At 43.2% G+C, this 21,332-nt stretch overlaps 1 protein-coding gene across 1 annotated transcript in view; it reads left to right on the top strand.

Annotated features, from left to right (window-relative positions):
• Positions 1–21,332, top strand: part of NIN (ninein) — a 99,269-nt gene that overhangs the window by 48,284 nt on the left and 29,653 nt on the right. Inside the window, exons 8-18 of the mRNA XM_079767563.1 lie at positions 2,749–2,895; positions 3,686–3,853; positions 4,580–4,716; positions 5,021–5,161; positions 5,401–5,575; positions 8,298–8,408; positions 8,794–8,883; positions 11,915–12,053; positions 15,129–15,250; positions 16,375–16,880; positions 18,049–20,199. Coding sequence (XP_079623689.1) covers positions 2,749–2,895; positions 3,686–3,853; positions 4,580–4,716; positions 5,021–5,161; positions 5,401–5,575; positions 8,298–8,408; positions 8,794–8,883; positions 11,915–12,053; positions 15,129–15,250; positions 16,375–16,880; positions 18,049–20,199 — 3,887 coding nt within the window. The remainder of the gene's footprint in view (positions 1–2,748; positions 2,896–3,685; positions 3,854–4,579; positions 4,717–5,020; positions 5,162–5,400; positions 5,576–8,297; positions 8,409–8,793; positions 8,884–11,914; positions 12,054–15,128; positions 15,251–16,374; positions 16,881–18,048; positions 20,200–21,332) is intronic.

The raw sequence follows: 21,332 nt of genomic DNA, 5'->3' as shown, positions 1-21,332 counted from the left end.
TTTGTGGTGGAGTTTCCAGAACCCAGTGCAAGAAGCAGCCCGCTCCGTTATTTTCCTCTCATCGGAGGCCGAGGAGAGGATTGCTTACTGAGGGTAGCTTTTCCTTACCACAGAGGACCTGAAAGTTCAACGTGATCTCATCAACATACGATTTGGAATCCTAGAATTTTACAACCGAAAGCAATTTTAGGTTTAGTTATTCCTCATTTCATAGATGAAGCGTGAGATCACTGCCGCTTGCCGTTACCACGAGGAGGGCCCGAGGCACTGGCTGACGGCTGGAACGTGGACTCTTCAAGAAGCAAGGACATCTATAGGGCAGGGATGGCAAACGGTCGCCCTCGCTGCCAAACATGGCCAAAGGCTATTTCATTTGGCCTGCGCAATGTTTAGAAATCGGACTTTTTTGCTGCTCTTTTTTAAATCAGGAAGTTTTTTTTTTAAGGTTGGATTTGGCTCCATTTGCTGGCAGCAGGAAGTGCCTCGGGCCTCTGGGCAGGGCATGCCCTCGTGGGTTCGGTTCACTGCTTTAAAGGGCACTACTTGCTCACGTCTCCGGACCATCCTGCCTCCTACATCACCTTCTGGTCTCCGTGGGTATTTGGGATTCATGGTCCCTATTCTAGTGCGTTATTTTGCTACTTACACATGGGGAAACCAGCCATCCAAAGATCTGTCTGGTGTAGCCTGGGAGTAAGACTGTCCGCAGGGGTCTAGGTTTGGCTCCTGCACAGGCTGCAGGGGGGGCCCCAGTTGCTCAGTTGACTTGTATTCTTTTCAGCCCAACCCTGCTCACCCACCCTCCTCTGAATCCACATCCTTTTGACTCACCCTTTGCCCACTGCCCCATGCACAGTAACTGGCAGGGCGCACTCTAAATGGATCAGGTGATGGGTGTTGAGGCAATCCGGAAGCTATACGTGGATTTGGCCAGGGTCACAGAGTTAAGCAGTGTGGGTCTAAGGTTCGAGCCACAATACGCTTGTTAACTCCAGTTAACTGCAGCTGGATTTTACTGTGACTTCTGGTTTGATGGTCCGGAAGGCCTAGTCGTCTAAGAAAGTGTACTTTTGGTTGATAAGAAGGGGACTGAGAAGCTAAGGGATCTTAGCAAACATAGAATCTTGACCCAAATACCTTTGAGTTTCATCACACAATTCTCTGTTTGGAGCTATTGCTTCTGCCAAAGATTTCCACTCTTAAGAATGGTTTTCTTGTTTTAGAGTCCTCTCCAGAGGAAGTGGTATATAAATAGAAATAGAGACAGATGTTTCCTATTGGTAGGAATTGGGGGGGGGGGGGGGAGCATTTGACATGAAAGAAATGCCTCAAGCAATTACAATAAGAATAAAATCAACAATTCTGAGATGACAGGAATCCTAGTTATAGTCCAGACTTAGGAAATGAATATTGTAAATTGAAGGACGTGTTACAAAGAGGCCTTTGTTAGAGTGGACCCAATTAATTGTAGGCTCTAATGCAATAAGAGTAAATTTGATGTTGACTCTGTTTATTACTTAGCAACACGGGCATCACCAGGGAGCTTGTTAGAATTGCAGAATCTCAGGCCCCACCCCCACATTAACTATATCAGAGACCACATTTAACAAGATCCTCCGCTGATCTCTGCTTTAATCCTTGGAGGCATGTTCCTATAGAAAAGAGGAATCCAACTGCCAGGAGGAGAAAGAGGTCTTTACCTCCCCTCCCTGTTTTGTGTTTCAGTGATTCATCTGCTTTATTCTCCTTTCCTTTCCTCTATTGAGCTGGGGAACAAACCATCTCGTAGGCAAGCCTGTCAGAGAGACTGTAGTCCAGTGTCCTCTCCCCCCATTATATGATGAGGACCACGTGATTACTGTCAAAGGTTGCAAAATGGCCAGAAAAATTCCCTTCTCTTTACACCTCTTAGAATCCTTCTATTGCACACACACAAAATCCTTCTTCTCCAATCTTCATTTCTCCCATGCTAAAGCATTAAGACAAATAAAAACACAAAACACGCAGTATCATTCCAAATAACATTCTAAATCCCAAGTCATGGGTTTCAGATCTAAGTTTTTAGGCCATTGCTATCTGCCCTAGACCAAATTCTAACATACCAGTTTCAAAAATTTAATATACGTACAATATTATGTGGAGTAACCACAGTACAATGACTCAATGTCCAACTTTTACTATTACATCACTAGGAAGCTATATCTTTTAAGTAATTTTTTAATTTGTGAGAATGATGTGTAGTAACATTAAAGATTACCTGCTCACCTGGCTGCCATTGCTCAGTGGTTGAGTGTCAACCTGTGAACCAGGAGGTCATGGTTTGATTCTGGGTCTGGCACATGCCCAGGTTGCGGGCTCAATCCCCAGTGGGGGGTTGGGGTGCAGGAGGCAGCCAATCAGTGATTCTCATCATTGATGTTTCTATCTCTCCCTCTCCCTTCCTCTCTGAAATTTAAAAAAGAAAAAGGATACCTGCTCTAAAAGTGTGAGTAAAGGAGAAAACAGTAATTGCTAACTTGTGTAAAGATTGTGAAGATGTTGAAATGGACTTTTGTTTAGTTTGTGTGAGGTAGAAGGACATATTACTAGAAAGGAAAGTAAATTTAGTGAAACTAGAATAAAGGGACATATTATATTTCTGGAGTCCTGGGATCAACATTGGTGCCAATTTCTATTGGCCAGTAGTGTACTTTGGGCCTTGTGTTATTTTGAGTGAAATATTTAAAACATTTGGTTACCTTTTTCTAGGTGCTTGAGGAAGTCTTCCATAATCTTGATCCTGATGGTACAATGAGTGTAGAAGATTTTTTCTACGGCTTGTTCAAAAATGGAAAATCCCTTACACCGTCAGCATCTACTCCATATAGACAGTTGAAAAGGCATCTCTCCATGCAGGTAAGAAATAAATGGGAAGTGATCTCTTTTTTTTTTTTCTTTTTTCTTTTTAATATATATTTTTATTGATTTCAGAGGGGAAGGGAGAGGGAGTGAGAGAATCATTGATTGGCTGCCTCCTGTGCCAAACCTGGGCTATGTGCCTTGACTGGGAATCGAACCATGACCTCCTAGGTCATAGGTCAACACTCAACCACTGAGCCATGCTGGCCAGGTGGAAGTGGTTTCTTTATAAGTAGAAGTTAAACCCATATGAATAATTTTTAATGACTTACCCGGTTGTTTGAAGAAAAATACTAAGGAGAAGGAGTGAGGCAAAAGAAGAATAAGAAAGGATAAGCCAGCATGAGTGGGGGGGGGGGGAGGGGTTGGGAAGGTAATAGTGGGATGAGGACACATATGTAATACCTTAATCAATAAAGAAATTTAAAAAAAAGAAAGCATAAGCCATTGAGAAGGAAAAATCAGGTTTGCAAAATGACCATAAATCACAGAGTGGGATGACCACTAGTTGTGTCCCTTAATGTTAACTGAAGAAGAAACCTGGTGCTAAGTAGAGACACATCTCATCTATAGCAAGGAACTCTCTGCCAGAGCTCCTTGTTTTTGATAAGCTTTGCATTCTTGCCTCACTTGGGAAAAGATCAAAGGGGCTGCATGACTCTCCCCGCCCCTCGTGTAAATTAGAGAAACACACCTTCTGCTCTTGTGGTCAGGACTGACCAGGTTTGGTCTTCACCAACACCTTGTCGAAATACCTGAGCTTGCTCAAGTCTCTCTCTTCCTCCAGTCTTTTGATGAGAGTGGACGACGTACTACAACCCCATTGGTGATGACGAGTACCACTGGCTTTCGGGTCTTCTCCTGCCTGGATGATGGGATGGGCTACGCATCAGTGGAGAGAATACTTGACACCTGGCAGGAAGAGGGCCTTGAGAACAGCCAGGAGATCCTGAAGGTGTGGCAGCAAAAATGGGAGGAAAATGACAAATTGGGAAAGGGTTGAAAAATTCCAGGTGTTTTTTTGAAACTGTGATTTGGTTATTTGATTTCTCCTTAATGATACTTCTATTCACAAGACCTCAAAGATAAGAGGTAACTTTTTCTACCCCCTTTAACCAGGAGTCTGTTGCTAACTACTTTCTATGTTTTTAACCCCTAAATTATTGATCAGAGAAATGCTCTTAACTAATCTCTGGTTGGTAAGGATTAGAATTATACCATTGTGTTTATTTAAACTGCCAGATAGCATTTTCTTTAAAAACATGTAAATAACTATGTTATGGTTTCCTTAAAGAGAGCTAGTTATGTTCCGGACTAAAGATTGTTCCTTAGCAGTCACTAAAGAAATGTAATCATCCATCTTCTAGACCAGTGGTCGGCAAACTCATTAGTCAACAGAGCCAAATATCAACAGTACAACGATTGAAATTTCTTTTGAGAGCCAAATGTTTTAAACTTAAACTTCTTCTAACTCCACTTCTTCAAAATAGACTCGCCCAGGCCGTGGTATTTTGTGAAAGAGCCACACTCAAGGGGCCAAAGAGCCGCATGTGGCTCGCGAGCTGCAGTTTGCCGACCACGGTTCTAGACTATACATTTAGTTCTCTGGGTTTGTTAACCTTCACTGTCTGCTTCCAGAGGATAGAACTTGTGATTCTCTTGAACTTGTTCTGATCTCCAGGCCTTGGATTTTAGCCTTGATGGAAATGTCAACTTGACAGAGTTGACACTGGCTCTTGAAAATGAACTTTTGGTCACCAAGAACAGCATCCACCAGGCGGCTCTGGCCAGCTTCAAAGCTGAGATCCGGCATTTGCTGTGAGTTGTTTCATTCATTTCCTTTTCTACTTGTCCAGCAAAAGTCATTGAGATGCCTGTGACATACATTTTTTTCCATATGCAGATGTGGCTAATCTGCTATCATCTCTCTGCTGTAAAAATGAGGGAGAGCGTAGATGTGCATGTAGGTTTTTGAAGGGAGCTATGGAATGTCCTTGTTTTGTAAGGTGTTTGGTTGTCTTGGTTTTGTGTTTGTATTGAAGCAAGCCAGATGACAGCATTTTGGGGTCTACTTGTTACTTAGAAACAGTTTCCCTTTAACTCAGTTTATTTCTGATTCTAGGGAGCGTGTTGATCAAGTGGTCAGAGAAAAAGAGAAGCTACGGTTAGATCTGGACAAAGCTGAGAAGCTCAAGTCTCTAATGGCCTCAGAGGTGGACGATCATCATGCGGCCATAGAGCGACGGAATGAGTACAACCTCAGGTGCGACTGGTAGGGCCAGATCCCTCCTTATCCAGCACCCTGGCCCAGGGCGGTGGGGCTCAGCCTGCCTGCCTGCTTGGCCACACCTGGCTGGCGTGAATGAGGTCTTGCTACACCTAAAGAAAAGCAGGATACACTAGATACTTTCTCAAGTTGCTTGACTGTTTCCATTTTTGGTAGATCCACATAGGGATCTCTGAGGGATTTGATGGCAGCTTGCTGGTCTTTCCTTCTCCCAGGAAACTGGATGAAGAGTACAAGGAACGCATAGCAGCCTTAAAGAATGAACTCCGAAAGGAGAGGGAGCAGATCATGCAACAGGTGGGCAAGCAGCGTTTGGAACTTGAGCAGGAAATTGAAAAGGCAAAAACAGAAGAGAACTACATCCGGGACCGCCTTGCCCTCTCTTTAAAGGTAATCTTCCTGTTAGTTCTGCGGCCTGTGGCCTGCTGGGGAAACCGCAGCTGTGGAAGAGGGCCAGTCTGCCCAGGGCTCGGGCAGGGTTCCCCGTACGTTTTCCCTGCTGGGCCATGACCCAGGTATAGCAGACTCCCGCTGGGGTCTCCGTTTCAGGGGTATCCAGGCTTCTGGTTTGTCAAGAGCTGATTCTTGTTCTTCTCTCCCCCTGAAGCTGCACTGGGTCCTCAGGGCTGTTTGGCCAGGTTGATGCCCTCTCCCTCCCCTGCCCTCCCCTCCCTCCTTCCTCTTAGCCAATGGACTTGTCTCCTGCCACACAGAGCCCATCAGCTTTGCTTTTGTGCTTCCAAATGTGCCTTTTCCCTCACTCATCCTGCTCTCCTTTCCCACGCCTTGTAGAGGAAGTGGTCCTTCTCTTTACTGGACTCTGACACCAGATACTATGGTACAGTGTAGTCTAGAGATAAGAGGGGAGTGGGGTCTGGACTCAGACTGCCTGGTTCCAATCCGAATACCACTACTTACTGGAAAACCATGAACGAATTACCCAAACCTGCTTCCTAATGTGCAAAATGGGCACCATCGTTATGCCTACCCCGAGGCATTGAAATGGGGATTAAATGAGACGCTCCACATACGGTGTCTGGAAGGTAATTGGTACATATGGAATATGCACTATTGTTGAGGTTATGAAAGGTTTCCAAACTCCACACATCAAAAACGGAGCTGATTCTCACTCCCTAACCATCCAACTATTTCCTCTGTTGAATTTTCTCCCTGGTCTGCATCATCGCCATGTGCTGTGTCCCAGTAGCTCAAGTCCTCAGTCATCCTCACTCATCAGTCTTTAAGTCTTGATGCTCTGCAATGCCTCTCAGATTTATCCACTTCCTCTCCATTTCCATAGGCTCTGAATAGGTTCAGAATTCATCATGATTTCTCATGGACTTAATGTGCAGCCTTTCTTCTATCTGTCTGACCTCCATATGGCCACCAGAGTTGCCTTACTAAAGAACACGTTCAATCACGCTCTTACCCTTTGTAAGTGTTCAATATGATAGCACTGGAGGCCCCTAAAATGGGGCTTGCCATACCTTTCTAGCCTCAGGAACCACCAGCAATCTCCCCCCCCCCACCCCACTCCACCCCGTCCCTGTTGTCATGTCCCCAACCCCACTGCCCCTGCCATCAGCTCTCTCTGTTACTCAATGGGCTTTTAAGCTCCTTCACTGCTTTCTCCAACACTGCAGGCCAAATTACTTTTTCATTTCCATTTCACTTACTTTGTTCATGCCAGAAATAAGGCAATTTTCTGATCCATCATAGGTCATTGTATTCATATCTGACTCCCTTCCACATCCAGACTGCATTCCCTGTTGTCAGTAACAGAATCTGATTCTGCAGTGGCCAGAGCACCCCCTCAGGCCCAATTCCTTGAGATGGCTGCTCATTGTTGACATCTAAATCTAGACATACTTTGAAGGGTTAGAGTTGTAGAATTGGCATTTTGGGGGAACGATATATTTTTTAAATGCTTCAAACATATTCTCTTTTACTCCATATTGCTGTGAGAGGGTGTGAACATGAATGTGTTAACATATATTGGCTCTATATGTTTTTGGCAAAATGTACTTTGAAAATACTGTTCTTCCAATCAGCCTTTAACATTGGAATAGAAAATAGGTTGAATGGCATGTCTGTGTGACTATATATATATATATATATATATATATATATATATATATATATATATATATATGTATGTACTAGAGGCCTGATGCACAAAAAATTGTGCAAGGGGCTTGGCCCTCACAACCCTGGCTTCATCCGGAAGGTCGTTCAGCTGCCCAGTCTAATTAGCATATTTTGCTTTTATTATTATAGATATTAACAAATGTGGGTGGAAATCTCTCTAACAAGTATTATATATACAGAAAAACCCCACCCTTTGTGGACTTCATTTTATGTATTATTTTATTATAATAATTTAAACATATACCAATTATGAAAAACCTCTATGTGTGTAGCTTTTACATCTTTAAACCAAAATAAAATTGTAAACCAAACTCTATCACTAAATAAAAATTCAGGGCTATTCTACTTTTTTATAGTTTTTCTGACTTCTCTTTTGCTGTTAGCGGAACCAGTTTTCTCTCATTTCATAATATGTTGAGAATGTCTTTCATGTCATTAAATTTTCTACTGCAATGCTGTCCAGAAGAAAGATAATGCAAGCCATACATGTAATTTCAAATTTTCAGATAGCTGCATTAAACGGTTAAAAGGAACAGGTGAAATTAATTTTAAATCATTTTCTTTAATCTAGTAGTATCTCTAAACATTATCATTTTGATGGAATCAGTATACAAAAATTATTGAGCAATTTTATATTCTTATGCCAACTCTTAGGCATCGGGGGAGTGTTCCACACTTCCAGCACGCCTCAGTTGGTGCTGTGCGTGCTTCAGGTGCTCACTGTCCACACATGACTGCCAGTGGCTCCCTATTGGACAGCACAGTGCTGTAGGGAAAAAAAGGCAGGCTTTTAGATTATAAAATAAACGTCTATTTTTTAAATATTTACTTTTGTCTAATCTGAAACTTTCAAAATGAACAAATTCTCAATCCAGAGCACTGATTTGTATGCCTCCTATAAAATGGTACAACAGTTTTCTTATTTTTCAATCTGTGCCTATTTAATTTTCCCAAATTTCTTCAGGAAAACAGTCGACTAGAAAATGAGCTGCTGGAAAATGCTGAGAAGCTGGCAGAGTATGAGAATCTGACAAACAGACTTCAACGGAATTTGGAAAATGTGTTAGCAGAAAAGGTAAATCTTTTTAAATGTGACTTCCTGATACCCAGCTACCTAAGTGTAGTTTACGCAAAAGATCAGGAGCAATGCCACCAAGAAAATGTCTATTAGGGAAGGATGTAGGTGGCTAAGGGAAGCAGTCACTCTTTGCAGAGATTTCATTTCAGAGGCTGGATGTGAGGAAACCATTGCATGGCACTGAGAAATGATCCCTGGGTTAGCTGAACACATCCCTCTAGAATGTTCTTCCCATCATCCAGTTGGTAGTGTTCCTACTTAAATGTCACATTCCTTTCATACTCAAGAGACTGGGTGAACACCAGACTCTGGGACCTTTGGAATGTTGTAGGTCAAAGAAGGACACTGGGAAAATGACAGCTTTCTCCTTTTCCTTCCCTAGTTTGGTGACCTTGACCCCAGCAGTGCTGAATTCTTCCTGCAAGAAGAGAGGCTGACACAGATGAGAAATGAATATGAGCAGCAGTGCAGGGTGAGTGACTGGAGAAGACTTAGCAAGTGGAGGCGTGCCTGGGTTCCCATCCCGCTTGACCGTTTCCTAGCTGTGTGACCATGAGCAAGTCACTGACTCTGTGGGAGCCTCGATGCCTCATATGTAGGAGGTAGAGATAATGGGGTTGTTGTGACGATTCAATGAGTAACTGAATGGAAAGTGCTTAGAGCCTGGGACATGGTAAGCACTTAACCCAAATGCTAGCTGTTAATATTATTATTTAGTATCTTGAAATATTAGGGAATCATGCACACTGCATTTAAGTCTGCTTTATCTAGGTCGGAAATTACCGGTGGGTGCTTAGAGGAAAATATGGTTTATTCCAAGTAGAGGACTCTGTGGTCATGTTGATGTGCTTATTCCAAAATTAGCCTTTCCTAATTCATCATTACAGACCTAATCGGATGTAGTTGGCTTTGGTCCCGTGGGGTTTTTTTTCTGATTAGATTCCTTATTTACAAAATGCAAATGAAGCAGAAACCGCACAAATCTTTAGCTAGTAAATAATTACAAATTCTTACCAGAAGAGACCAAAAAAAAATCCTTATATAAATAATAGGAATATTGGATTTTTTAGCTTAATTATTTGAATTGTTTTTCTTAAATCACAAAGACTTCTTTATTCTAACAAGGTAAGCATAACTGAGTTCTGACTGCTATAGATGAACAGTCAGAGAAATGAGGAGAACATCTCCTCCTTTTGAGGTTGCTCATAGTCTGCCTTCTCAGGAAATATATATGCACATCTATATAATAAAAGCCTAAGCGACTATACAGTGGAACAACCAGAATGACCAGTCGCTATGATGTGCACTGACCACCAGGGAGCAGACACTCAATTCAGGAGCTTCCCCCTGGTGGTCAGTGCGCTCCTACAGGAGGAGTGCCATTCAGCCAGAAGCCGGGCTCACGGCTGGCGAGCGCAGTGGTGGTGGCGGGAGCATCTCCCACCTCTGAGGCTGTGCTAAGGAGCAGCGAGCCAAGCGGTAAGGAGCAAGCAGGCGGACAGTAAGGAGTGAGGGATCCCAGATTGCGTGAGGGATGTCTGCCTGTCGGTTTAGGCCCAATCCCTTGCCTGGGGGGATCGGGCCTAAGCCGGCAGGCAGACATCCCCCAAAGGGTCCCAGACTGCTAGAGGGCACAGGCTGGGCTGAGCAACACCCTCCGCCAGTGCATGAATTTCATGCATCAGGACTCTAGTCTTAAATAAAGAAATGAAACATTCATGCTACTTTTACAATTAAGTTTGGCTGTTGGCTCTAATCAAGTAGAGGTGTTTTTATATGTCTTTAAAGTGAACTATGTTATCAGTAAAATCTGTCAGTTCTACCTCCAAAAATTCCCCAAATCCATCCACTTCTCTATTTTCTTGAAAGCTTTTCGTAACTATACAGTTCACCCATTTGTGGTATACAAATCAGTTTTTTAGCACATTCACAGAATTGTGCAACCCATTACCATAATCCATTTTAGAACATTTCATCACACAAAAAGAAACTCTTACTCCACTTTATTATACTTTCTCTCATGACCCCAGCCCTGGCAACTAATCACCTACTTTCTCTCTCTATAGATTTGCCTGTTGTTTACATTGCATATAAATGGAATTATACAATACATGGTCCTTTGTATCTGGCTTGCTTCATTTAGCATGATGTTTTCAAGGTCCACCCATGTTGTAGCATGTATCAGTACTTCATTTCTTTCAGTTGCTAAATCATATTCCATTATATGACTGTACCAGATCTTATTTATCCACTAGAGGCCTGGTGCATGAAATTCGTGCACTGGGGGGTTGGGGGAAGGGGAGGGGTCCCTCAGCCCGGCCTGCACCCTCTCCATTCTGGGACCACTGGCTCCTAACCGCTTGCCTGCCTGCCTGATCGCCCCTAACTGCTCCCCTGCTGTCCTGATCGCCCCTAACTGCCCTTCCCTGCCGGCCTGATTGCCCCTAACTGCCCTTCCCTGCTGGCCTGATTGCCCCTAACTGCCCTCCCCTACCGGCCTGATCACCCTTAACTGCCTCTGCCTCGGCCCCCCGCCACCGTAGATTTGTCCGGAAGGACACGTCCAGAAGATATCCAGTCTAATTAGTATATTACCCTTTTATTAGTATAGATTCATTAGTTGATGAACATTTGGATTGTTTTGAAGATTGTGTATAATGCTGATGTAAATGCTTGTGTGCAAGTTTTTGTGTGGATATATGCTTTCATTTATCTTGGGTATATACTGAGGAATGGAATTGCTGGGTCATATGATGGCTGTATGTTTAACTTTTTAAGGGAGTGCCAAACTTTTTCCAATGGGTTTGCACCATTTTATATTTCCACCAGTATGAGAGTTCCATCTCTACAACCTGGCCAGTACTTACTATTGTATGTCTTCTTTTATTATAGCCATTCTAGCAGCTCTGAAGCAGTATCTCACTGTGGGTTTGATTTGCATTTCCCTGATGGCTAATGATGTTGAGTGTCTTTTTATTTGCTTATTGGTATATCCCAGTGGTTGGCAAACTTGCAGCTCGCTAGCCACATGCGGCTCTTTGGCCCCTTGAGTGAGGCTCTTCCACAAAATGCCACGGCCTGGGCGAGTCTATTTTGAAGAAGTGTCATTAGAAGAAGTTTAAGTTTAAAAAATTTGGCTCTCGAGAGAAATTTCAATCATTGTACTGTTGATATTTGGCTCTGTTGACTAACGAGCTTGCCTACCACTGGTATATCCTCTTTAGAGAAATATCTATTTAGATCCTTTACCTAATAATAAAATGAGTTATTTGTCTTTTTAGTGTTGAGTTTTAATAGTTCTTTATATATTCAAGTTGCAAGTCCCTTATGTAATTTGCAAAAACTTTTCTCCCATTCTCTAGGGTTTTTTTTCTTTTTTTATTTTCTTGATGGTATCCTTTGAAGCACAAAAGTTTTTTTCTTTTGGTGATGTCCAATTTATCTGTTCTTTCTTTTGTTGCTTGGTGTCACATCCAATACTCATGTTGGTTTTTAAACTCCAGGTATTACAAGACCAAGTGGATGAACTCCAGTCTGAGCTGGAAGAATATCGTACACAAGGCAAAGTTTCCAGACTACCCTTGAAGGACACACTGTCAGAAGAGCTTGGTGTTAACAGTGGTTGCCTTGAGCCTGACCAGGGTAAGCCATTCAGACACCATCTTTTCAGAGCCTCTGCCTTTGACTTTCCTTTTAGAACCATGGTTGAATGTAGAATAGACAAACTTTGGCAACAATAACAACAGAAAAAGACTTTGGCAATACTATTTTCTTGAGCTATTTCACTTGCGGTCTGTGTTTTCATTCATTCTTGAAGTCTCTATGAGAATATTTCTATCTAATTTTGATATGCAACAACCAAGGAATGGGAAAATCAAACCACAAAGATATTTGCTTTGTTTAAAAAAAGAAACTGGCTACAAGTCTGAGAATCCAGGCCTTGGGAGTATTAGAATTCAGACACTGAACTATTGCTGAATTCTCCCTTTCTAAAAGAGTGAATAACTGGTATGACAATGATTTTTTTTTTTTTGCACGGGGGGGGGGGGGGGGGGAGGGGGGCAGAAGGGTGGGTGGGGGTGCCAGAGACCACAAAATTTGGTTTTCTTATGCTGGCTGTGCTAAATGTCTGTATTGCCTCTGCAAAACAACAAATAAATGTGTTGGTTGTCTGTGCCTTTGAGGAAGATTTTGAGTGGGAGGGCTAGGGAGCCTTCCTCTATTTATTATCAACTCTTTTCCTCCTTCCTGGTCTTCTGCCTCTTTCTTCCAGTGTGTTGAGTTGGAATTGCCTAAAGGGCTCATAATAAACTTTCCTGTTATAAATACTTTTGCCCACTAATAGTTGTTACAGGAGTACAGGTCCTTATAAGAGTTATTCTTCTCCTCACCTATTTATTCTAGAATAAATAAGGGATGGGGGAAGAGACAAAAAGAAGCCTTAAGACCTTTCTTCTGATTCTCAATCTGTAGCTTTACTGTAGTGTAAGGGTGGAGCCCAACTGATAATATGACACATTTCAGAAGCTTTTCTGGACTTTTCCATAGGTGACCAAGTGTTTGGGGCTCTCATGGGTACGTAACTTGCACTATCACTTGCCAGTTGAGGATATGCCATGACATATGAAGCAAAACAGCTCAAAGCAAGACTGTCAATTCTAGATGCAAGATTTATGCCCTTTCTCCCTTCTGCCTGTGTACACTCACATGAAAAACATTTTTTCTTTTTTTTTTTTTTTTTGGTTAATCCTCACTCGAGAATTTTTCATTGATTTTTAGAGCGAGTGGAAGGCAGGGGGAGAGACAGAGAGAGAGAGAAACATATCGATTGGATGCCTTCTACATGTGCACTGACTGGGGTTGGAGCCTGCAACCAAGCCCTTGACCAGAATTGAACCCGGGATCCAAACTGGCTAGGGCTGAAAAACACTTTTGAGTCCCCTGCCTTAAAAGATTTCTACATAATATTAGCTATAATCATTTTGTCTATTTACTAGTTCAGCCCCCAACTTAACACTTTACATTTCAATGTCCCTCTTAGTCATCATCCTGGGCCGTTGCAGAAGTGAACTCATACAGTTGAGTTGAAAAAAGTTCCCCCAGACTTCCTATATCTGTGTTCCCAATCTACGCCCTATTTGTCCTTCTTTGTCTTTTATTATAGCCTTTGTTTTTAAAATCTGTATTGCTATCCCAGCTTTCCTTGCATTTCCATTTGCATGAAATATCTTTTCCATTCTTTTACTTTTAGTCTGTGTATATCTTTCATTCTGAGGTGGGTCTCTTATAGACAGCATATATATGGGTCTTGTTTTCTTATCCATTCAGCTACCCTATATCTTTTGATTGGAACATTTAAGCCATTTACATTTAAAGTGAATATTGATAGGTACATATGTATTGTCATTTTAATTTTATTCATTATAACTGTGTTCCTCTGTTGTTATTGTTCTTCTTCTTAACAATGAAGACCCTTTAACATTTCTTGTAATACTGGTTTGGTGGTAATGAACTCCTTTAGCCTTTTCTTGTCTGGGAAACTCTTTATTTCTCTTTCAATTTTAAATAATAGCTTTGCTGGGTAAAATAGTCTTGGTTGTAGGTCCTTGCTTTTCATCGCTTTGAATATTTCATGACAATGCCCTCTGGCCTGAAATATTTCTATTGAGAAATAACCTGACAGTCTTATGGGAGCTTCTTTGTAGATAACTGTCTTTCTCTTGCTGCTTTTAAGATTCTCTCTTTGTATGGAGTGGCATGCTCCACCCAAGAAAGATGGAAAAGTGGAAAGATGGCATTGTGGAAAAGTGACTCAGTACAGGAATCCTGGAAACTCTTCCATCATCTCTTTCCTCAGAGCCACAACCCCCCATCTCTCCTCACATGATTTTAGTATGCTCTGCCCTCCCTCCACCTGAGCCCAGGTTGAGTGGCTGCAAACGAAATTTTGTGTGTTGTCCCTTTAGGAGGGCACCTGTGTCCCTAGTAGAAGACTCCTGTCTCTCCCTGGTGGACAGAATCCCTCCTGCTTTTCACAGCCAGATGTTATGTGGATGCCTCTTGCTGGCTCTGGTGCTCTCAAGGGGAACCTTTGCAGCTGAGATACCCCACCAGATTCTCAGCTGCAGCCCTTGGGAATAGGGCCAGGCCTTTTCATGTTTCCACCCTTACTACCAGTGTAAATCCTTGGTTATAAGACTTCTGTTCAAATAGTCTTCGTTTGGTTATTCAGGTTGATTGTTCTATATTTTAATTTTAATTCCAGTTTAGTCCTGGGAAAAGGTCCATGTACCTTCCATCTACTCTGCCACTATCTTGGACCTCTGTCCCTACCTAATTTGTTACTAGGTATTTGTTAGATGGATAGAAGGCTGGTTGATTTGACCAAACTACTTCATTCCACAGCATTTTTGTTAGGAGGCAATCCTGTTTAATAAAGAGTTTCCACATCTACTCCCCACCTACTGTCCAAAAAGATGGATTCTGTAAAGTTTGGTGCATTGACTGTATGTGACAGAATCTGCTCACCTTCCTGTTTCTCTTGTTTTCCCTGATGCTCAAAAACAGAAGAGACTTCTCTTGCCTTCTGCAGTTTCCTAGTAGATCTCATCTGTGGCAATTTAGGCTAAAATTATTCCTTTATTCAATGGATATCCCTCCTCTGGTGCCAGCTGTGTTACTGAAAGATCAGGGTCAGTAGATCTCATGTATTTTCAGGGCTTGGTTCTGAAGACTGCAATCCACTGAATATGAGCCTCGAGGCAGAGCTGGTCATCGAGCAGATGAAAGAACATCATCAGAGGGACTTGTGTCACCTAAGACTGGAGCTTGAAGATAAAGTAAGTCCTTACCAATCCTGCTCTCTAATTTCTTTGCTAGGCTTTTGCATGTAGTAGATTCTTAGTTCTTTGTTCTCATACAGCAGCATTTTCTATATATTTTCTCTTGTATCTTCGTGGCTACCGGGAACCCAGTTCCTCAGGATGGTTTCATAGGCCAAAGGTGAGATCTTTTCCTCAGAGTTTCTCCAAAATGTAAGATCTTCATTTTCCTGCAAGCATAGAACTCGAAGGCCATTACATTTTCAACTTGTTAAAAAATGTCTTGATAAAACAAACCAAAAAAAGCCCTTTATCTAACATTATTTCTTAAATTATGTACAAGTTCGGAATATTGGCCTCCAAAACCCTTCCTTAACCTTGTCGCTTCAACTTATTTTTTCATTTTTCTCTTTTACCATTCCTTGGAGTTATCCTATCCTTCAGTCAAACCAGGTAGTTTTCTGTTTTTCATCAGACTGTGCTCTTTTGCTATTACATGCTATGCTATTTCTCTCTCTCTTGAAAGTCTACTTACCCTTCAGAGTTTATTTATATCAAATGTTTTCCTCTTGCTGAACCCATTCCTGAATTCCCCCCACCAAAGGTGCTTTTTCCCTCCTTTGAATCCCCTGGTTACATTGTAGCTCTTTCTTCTATACCTTTTATATATATATATTTTTTTTATTCTGTCTCGTAGTACAATTCTCTGTGTTTGTCATAACCATGTCTAGACAGGTTTCTCCTTGATGGCAGGGACTATGTCTTACCCACCTTTGTGTCCCCACGAGGCTTGCAGAGTGCCTGATAGGTGTTCAATAAATATATGAATTTAATTAAGTATGTTAAGCCCCTAAGTTCACAGTAGGAAGGGATGCCTGGGATGACCAATGGTATCTATGGGATGGTCTAGTCAGTTTTAATAGAGTTGTTCAGAAACTAATACAATTCAGCCAAGTTAAATAAAGGAAAGCAAACCATGCCTGATTTAAATATACCTTATTTAATGCGTTTTTGAATTGTTACTTTAAAACAAAATGGGAATGCTGAGGAATGCATTGTAGGAAAGAAAGTACTTCTGCCCCATCACATTTCCACGGCCTGGACCTGAGTAACATTGTGGTGGTTTTGCTTTCTGACTTTAGGTGCACCATTATGAAAAGCAGCTAGACGAAACCAAGGCTGCCTGTGAAAAGGAGCAGGAGAACATGAGGCAAAAGTATGAGAATGAAGTGCACATCCTGGAGAAACAAATAAGTGACCTTAAACATGAAATTGCAGAACTCCAGGGCCAGGCAGTGGTGCTCCAGGAGGCACAACATACGACTAACTGCAAACACGAGGAGGAGAAGAAACAACTGCAGATGAGGTGGGATGAGGAAAAGACCCTCCTGCAGGAGACGCTGAGGCTGGAACATGAGGCAGAGCTCAAGGACAGACTGGAGCAGGCTGAGGAGAGCTTCGCCCGAGAGAGGGAAGGACTTCTTCACAGTGGTGCTTGGACAGAAGAGAAGGTGAGGGGCTTGACTCAGGAACTCGAGCAATTCCACCAGGAGCAGCTGAAAAGCCTGGCGGAGAAGCACACCCTCGAGAAGGAGGAGTTGCGAAAAGAGCTCTTGGAAAAACACCAAAGGGAATTTCAGGAGGAAAGGTAAGAAAATGGGGGAAATGGAGCAACCTGGGGTGCTGTCCGTCCCAGGCACCAGAAGTTCTAGTCGGAGAAGGAGACTCTAGTAAATCAGAAAGCATAATAGCCACTTGAAACACTTTTTCAGTTTTTCAACTTGTTTTGCCATTGTTCAGCCATAAACCGTCTTGAGGTTATTGAAACTGTTTTTCTTTTAAAAGGGGAAAGTATGCTTGGTGACAGACTTGTATTTTTTTTTTCTTTTAATCCTCACTCAAGGATATGTTTTTATTGATTTTTAGAGAGGGAGAGGGAGAGTCAGCGAGAGAGATGTCGATGTGAGAGAGAAACATCAATTGGTTGCCTCCCATATGCACCCTGACTGGAGATCAAACCCACAACCTAGGTATGTGCCCTGACCAGGAATCGAACCTGCAACCTTTTGGTGTACGGGACGATGCTCCAACCAACTGAGCCACCCGACCAGAGCTCAGACTTGTATATTTTAAGGTCATAAATAAGGATAAGATTATTGCAAATGTGGGTCCTTCCTCATTCAGTCCTGTTGTTTTCTGAGAAAGGCTATTTATAAACTACATTCTGGGCAAAGTCACATTTCCTCCCAGAGTTATGAAACTCTACTGTGTGCTTACCTTACTCATGTGAACTCTCAGGTACACATGAGGCCTTTGGCGCTTCATAGTCTGATGACCTCAGTGCTACTTCATTAAATACGAGGCAAAATCATAAGGGACTGTAATACTTGTGGTTTATGTGATTATTATCCTTCAATGCATACTTAATTAAAAAGATAAAAAATTATATTTCCCAAGTTAGGGGGCTATACATGCATTTGATCATTTACCGTGAAATATCAGTTTAAGTGTTTAGTTAAAAATCTAAAAACAAAGGCATCCAGGAGAATGCCAAAGAATTGTTTTTCTTTCTAAATTTTTCTTGTAAATGCAGAGAGTACTGAGTCTTTTCCATTATGGCTGCTGGTCTTGGCTCTCAGAAATGACATCCCTTCTCAGTATAAATGAATCACAGAGGGAGAAGTGAAAACTGCCTCTAGAACGTATTGAAATTGTTTGCTTGGCAGCTTCTCCTGTGCGTGGGAAATGTTTTCTTTGTTTGTTTGCTTGTGGAGTTGATGGCAGTTTCAGTAATGCTGTATGTTGACCACATTTAGGGGAAAAATGGAAACTGAGTGTACTAGAAGAACCTGTCAGATAGAAGCCCAGTGTCAGGCCGACTGTCAGAGAGTCACTGAGAGGTGTGAAAGTGCTCTGCAGAGCCTGGAGAGGCACCTGCGCCAAGAGCTGAGGGAGCTCCTGGAACAGCAGCGCGAGGAGCGGTCTCAGTGGCAGTTTGAGAAGGACGAGCTCACGCAGGAGTGTGCCGAGGCCCAGGAGCAGCTGAAGGAGACTCTGCAGAGAGAGAAAGCGACGTCCCTGGTCTTGACCCAGGAGAGAGAGATGCTGGAGAAAACATACAAAGAACACCTGAACAGTATGGTTGGTGAGAGAGAGCAGCTACTCAAAGACCTGGAAGACCTGAGAAAGGTGTCTGAAAGGCAGCAAAGCCTACTGTCCGACCAGATCCTGGAGCTGAAACGCAGTCACGAGAGAGAGCTGAAGGACCGCGAGCAGGCCCTGTGCCAGGCGGGCGTCTCGGAGCAGCTGGCCAACCAGCGGCTGGAAAGGCTGGAAATGGAATGTGACCAGGAGAGGCAGGAAATGACGTCCAAGCTTCTGGCCATGGAGAGCGTCCACAGAGTGGCCTGTGAGAAAGCAGATCGAGACAGAGCTGAGCTGAGCACAGAAATCGCCCGGCTTCAGAATAAAATTAAGGAGATGCTGCAGGTGGCATCTCCTCCCTCCAGGCTTCAGAATGGCAGCCAGGAAACGGGAGGGGAGGAGGCAGAAGGTAGTGGAGCCCTGTCCCTGCTCCAGCAAGGAGAGCAGCTGTTGGAAGAGAATGGCGATGTCCTCCTGAGCCTGCAGAGAGCGCACGAACAGGCAGTGAAGGAAAACGTGAAGATGGCTGCTGAAATCTCTAGATTGCAACAGAGGCTGCAGAAATTAGAGCCAGGGTCCGCCCTGTCGTCTTGCTTAGAGGAGGCAACCAGTGGGCTTTTCGGAAATTCTGTGGAACCAGCGGAGCAGTGTTTGCTGCAAAACCGAGGGAAGCAAGCAGGCGGTGTCCCCAGGCGGCGCGTCCTGAGCGACCTGCAAGGCGATGAGGCCCGGGACCTGGGAAGCACAGGGACGAGCTCTGTTCAGAGACAGGAGGTCAGAGTGGAGGCGTCTGAAGCATCCCTGGGGAGTTTTTCCGAGCTTGAAAACAGTGACGAGACCAGGACTGAGACCTGGGACCTGAAGAACCAGATTTCTCAACTGCAGGAACAGTTAATGGTCTTACGCGCAGACTGCGATCGAGCTTCCGAGAAGAAGCAGGACCTACTGTTCGATGTTTCTGTGCTAAAGAAGAAACTAGGTGTGCTGGAGAGAATCGCCGAGGCTTCTCCCAAGTACAAGCTGTTCTACGAAGACGCGGGCAGAGACAACGACGGTCTCCAGGAAGAGCTGCGCGCGTTGGAGACGCACTACGAGGAAGCCCTGGAAAACAACAAGGAGCTCGCTGCAGAGGTTTTCCGCCTGCAGGACGAGCTGAAGAGAGCCGAAGAAGTGACCGACACGTTCCTCAGCCTGGAAAAGAGCTACGATGAGGTCAAAAGGGAAAACGAGGAGCTGCACGTTGTGGTTTTGAGACTGGAAGGCACGATTGAGAGGCTGCAAGAAGGAGCAGCGCTCCAGTGTGGCTGCTCCTCCCTGTGGGGAGCCCAGTTAGAGGACCTGGCCCCCAAGCCCGAGCCTGACGGGGAGGTGCTTGTGCTCAGTCAGACACTGGAAGCACCTTCATCAAAGGCTTTGAATGTATGCCGGGTTATAGAAGAACATTATCAAGAAAACCAGTACCTTGAGCAGGAGAACACGCAGATCCTGGGGAAAGTACAAGCACGTGAAATTGCCTGGCTGCACAGAACCATCCAGACTCACGGAGAAAAGCCTGGAGAACAGAACCAGGTGATCATAGAGGAGAACACCACCCTCCTAGGCCTCCAACACAGACATTGCCAGCGTCAGGCCGTGATAGCGGAGTTAGAACTGGAGAAACAAAAGCTGCAGGAGCTGACTAGGAAGTTGAGGGAGAGAGTCACTAATTTAGTGAAGCAAAAAGATGTCCCCGCTCAAGGAGGGAAGGAGGAAGAGCTGAAGGCAATGATGCATGACTTGCAGATCACGTGCAGTGAGATGCAGCAGAAAGTTGAGCTTCTGAGGTAACGTATGCACCTTCTAAAATTCACGGACTCCCACCGAGCACCTGGCCACATCTAACTTCCGCTGCTTGCTGTACCTAGAGACACTAACCTGTTAGTCTCCAAGAAGAGAGCAGTGCTTTAGACTTCCTTCTGCTTCTGTCACCTTAACAAGTAGAATAACCTTGCCTAGGAGGCACCCCCTTCCTCTGTAGGAAATAAATGTCATTCACTGACGTGTGAAAGTTGATAACGGAGCGTGTTTGCTGTTTAACCATGTGCCTCATCCGTGTGTGTCGAGTCTTTAACTCTTTTCTAGCCCTTCATTTGGACGGGTAGAATTTTTGTTGTTGTTAAATGTTATTTTCCTCATGTTGATGAAACATGTTATATGAGAGTGAATGCCTTTTGTATATTATTAGCTTGCTTGGTAGATAACTCTCTTTTTATACTAATAGAGGATAAATGTGTTTTGTAGCTTATAGTTTTTTCCCTTATGCCCCTTGAAGATACATGCCAATATTCCGTAAACATCAGAAACTTATCTTAGGACATATAATTTAATTGAGGAGCTATCAGATTCTAATAAATGTGCTTGAAAATAAAGACAACAATAAAAAGACTTGAACCACTGCTCACTTGACTTTATAAAATACGTTGCAATAGTCTTCTAGCCCAGTGGTCGGCAAACTCATTAGTCAACAGGGCCAAATATCAACAGTACAACGATTGAAATTTCTTTTGAGAGCCAAATTTTTTAAACTTAAACTTCTTCTAACACCACTTCTTCAAAATAGACTCGCCCAGGCCTTGGTATTTTGTGGAAGAGCCACACTCAAGGGGCCAAAGAGCCGCATGTGGCTCGTGAGCCGCAGTTTGCCAACCACAGTTCTAGCCAATTTGGTTTTTTAAAAAATGTGTAAAAGATTGCATCATGTCTGAAATGTCTTAATGATATGAAACAAAATAATTTAATTCTGGATGTAGTTTTCCCTCTTCTTACTTCAGATGATTTTCCATTCTAAAAACCAGAATATATGAAATGGGAAAAAAATCCCAAAGTAAACATAGTGTATATTTCAGCATGGCCCTTTTATTCATGTAGTGAACTTTCTTTCTCTGGGTGCCTTGGGGCCTAAAACTGAAGCTAGTAC

Source organism: Cnephaeus nilssonii, assembly GCF_951640355.1.
Source record: "Cnephaeus nilssonii genome assembly, chromosome: 4".
Lineage (NCBI taxonomy): Eukaryota > Metazoa > Chordata > Mammalia > Chiroptera > Vespertilionidae > Cnephaeus > Cnephaeus nilssonii.
The sequence above is the reverse complement of the archived record's forward strand: the minus strand, read 5'-3'. Positions and strand labels throughout refer to the sequence as shown.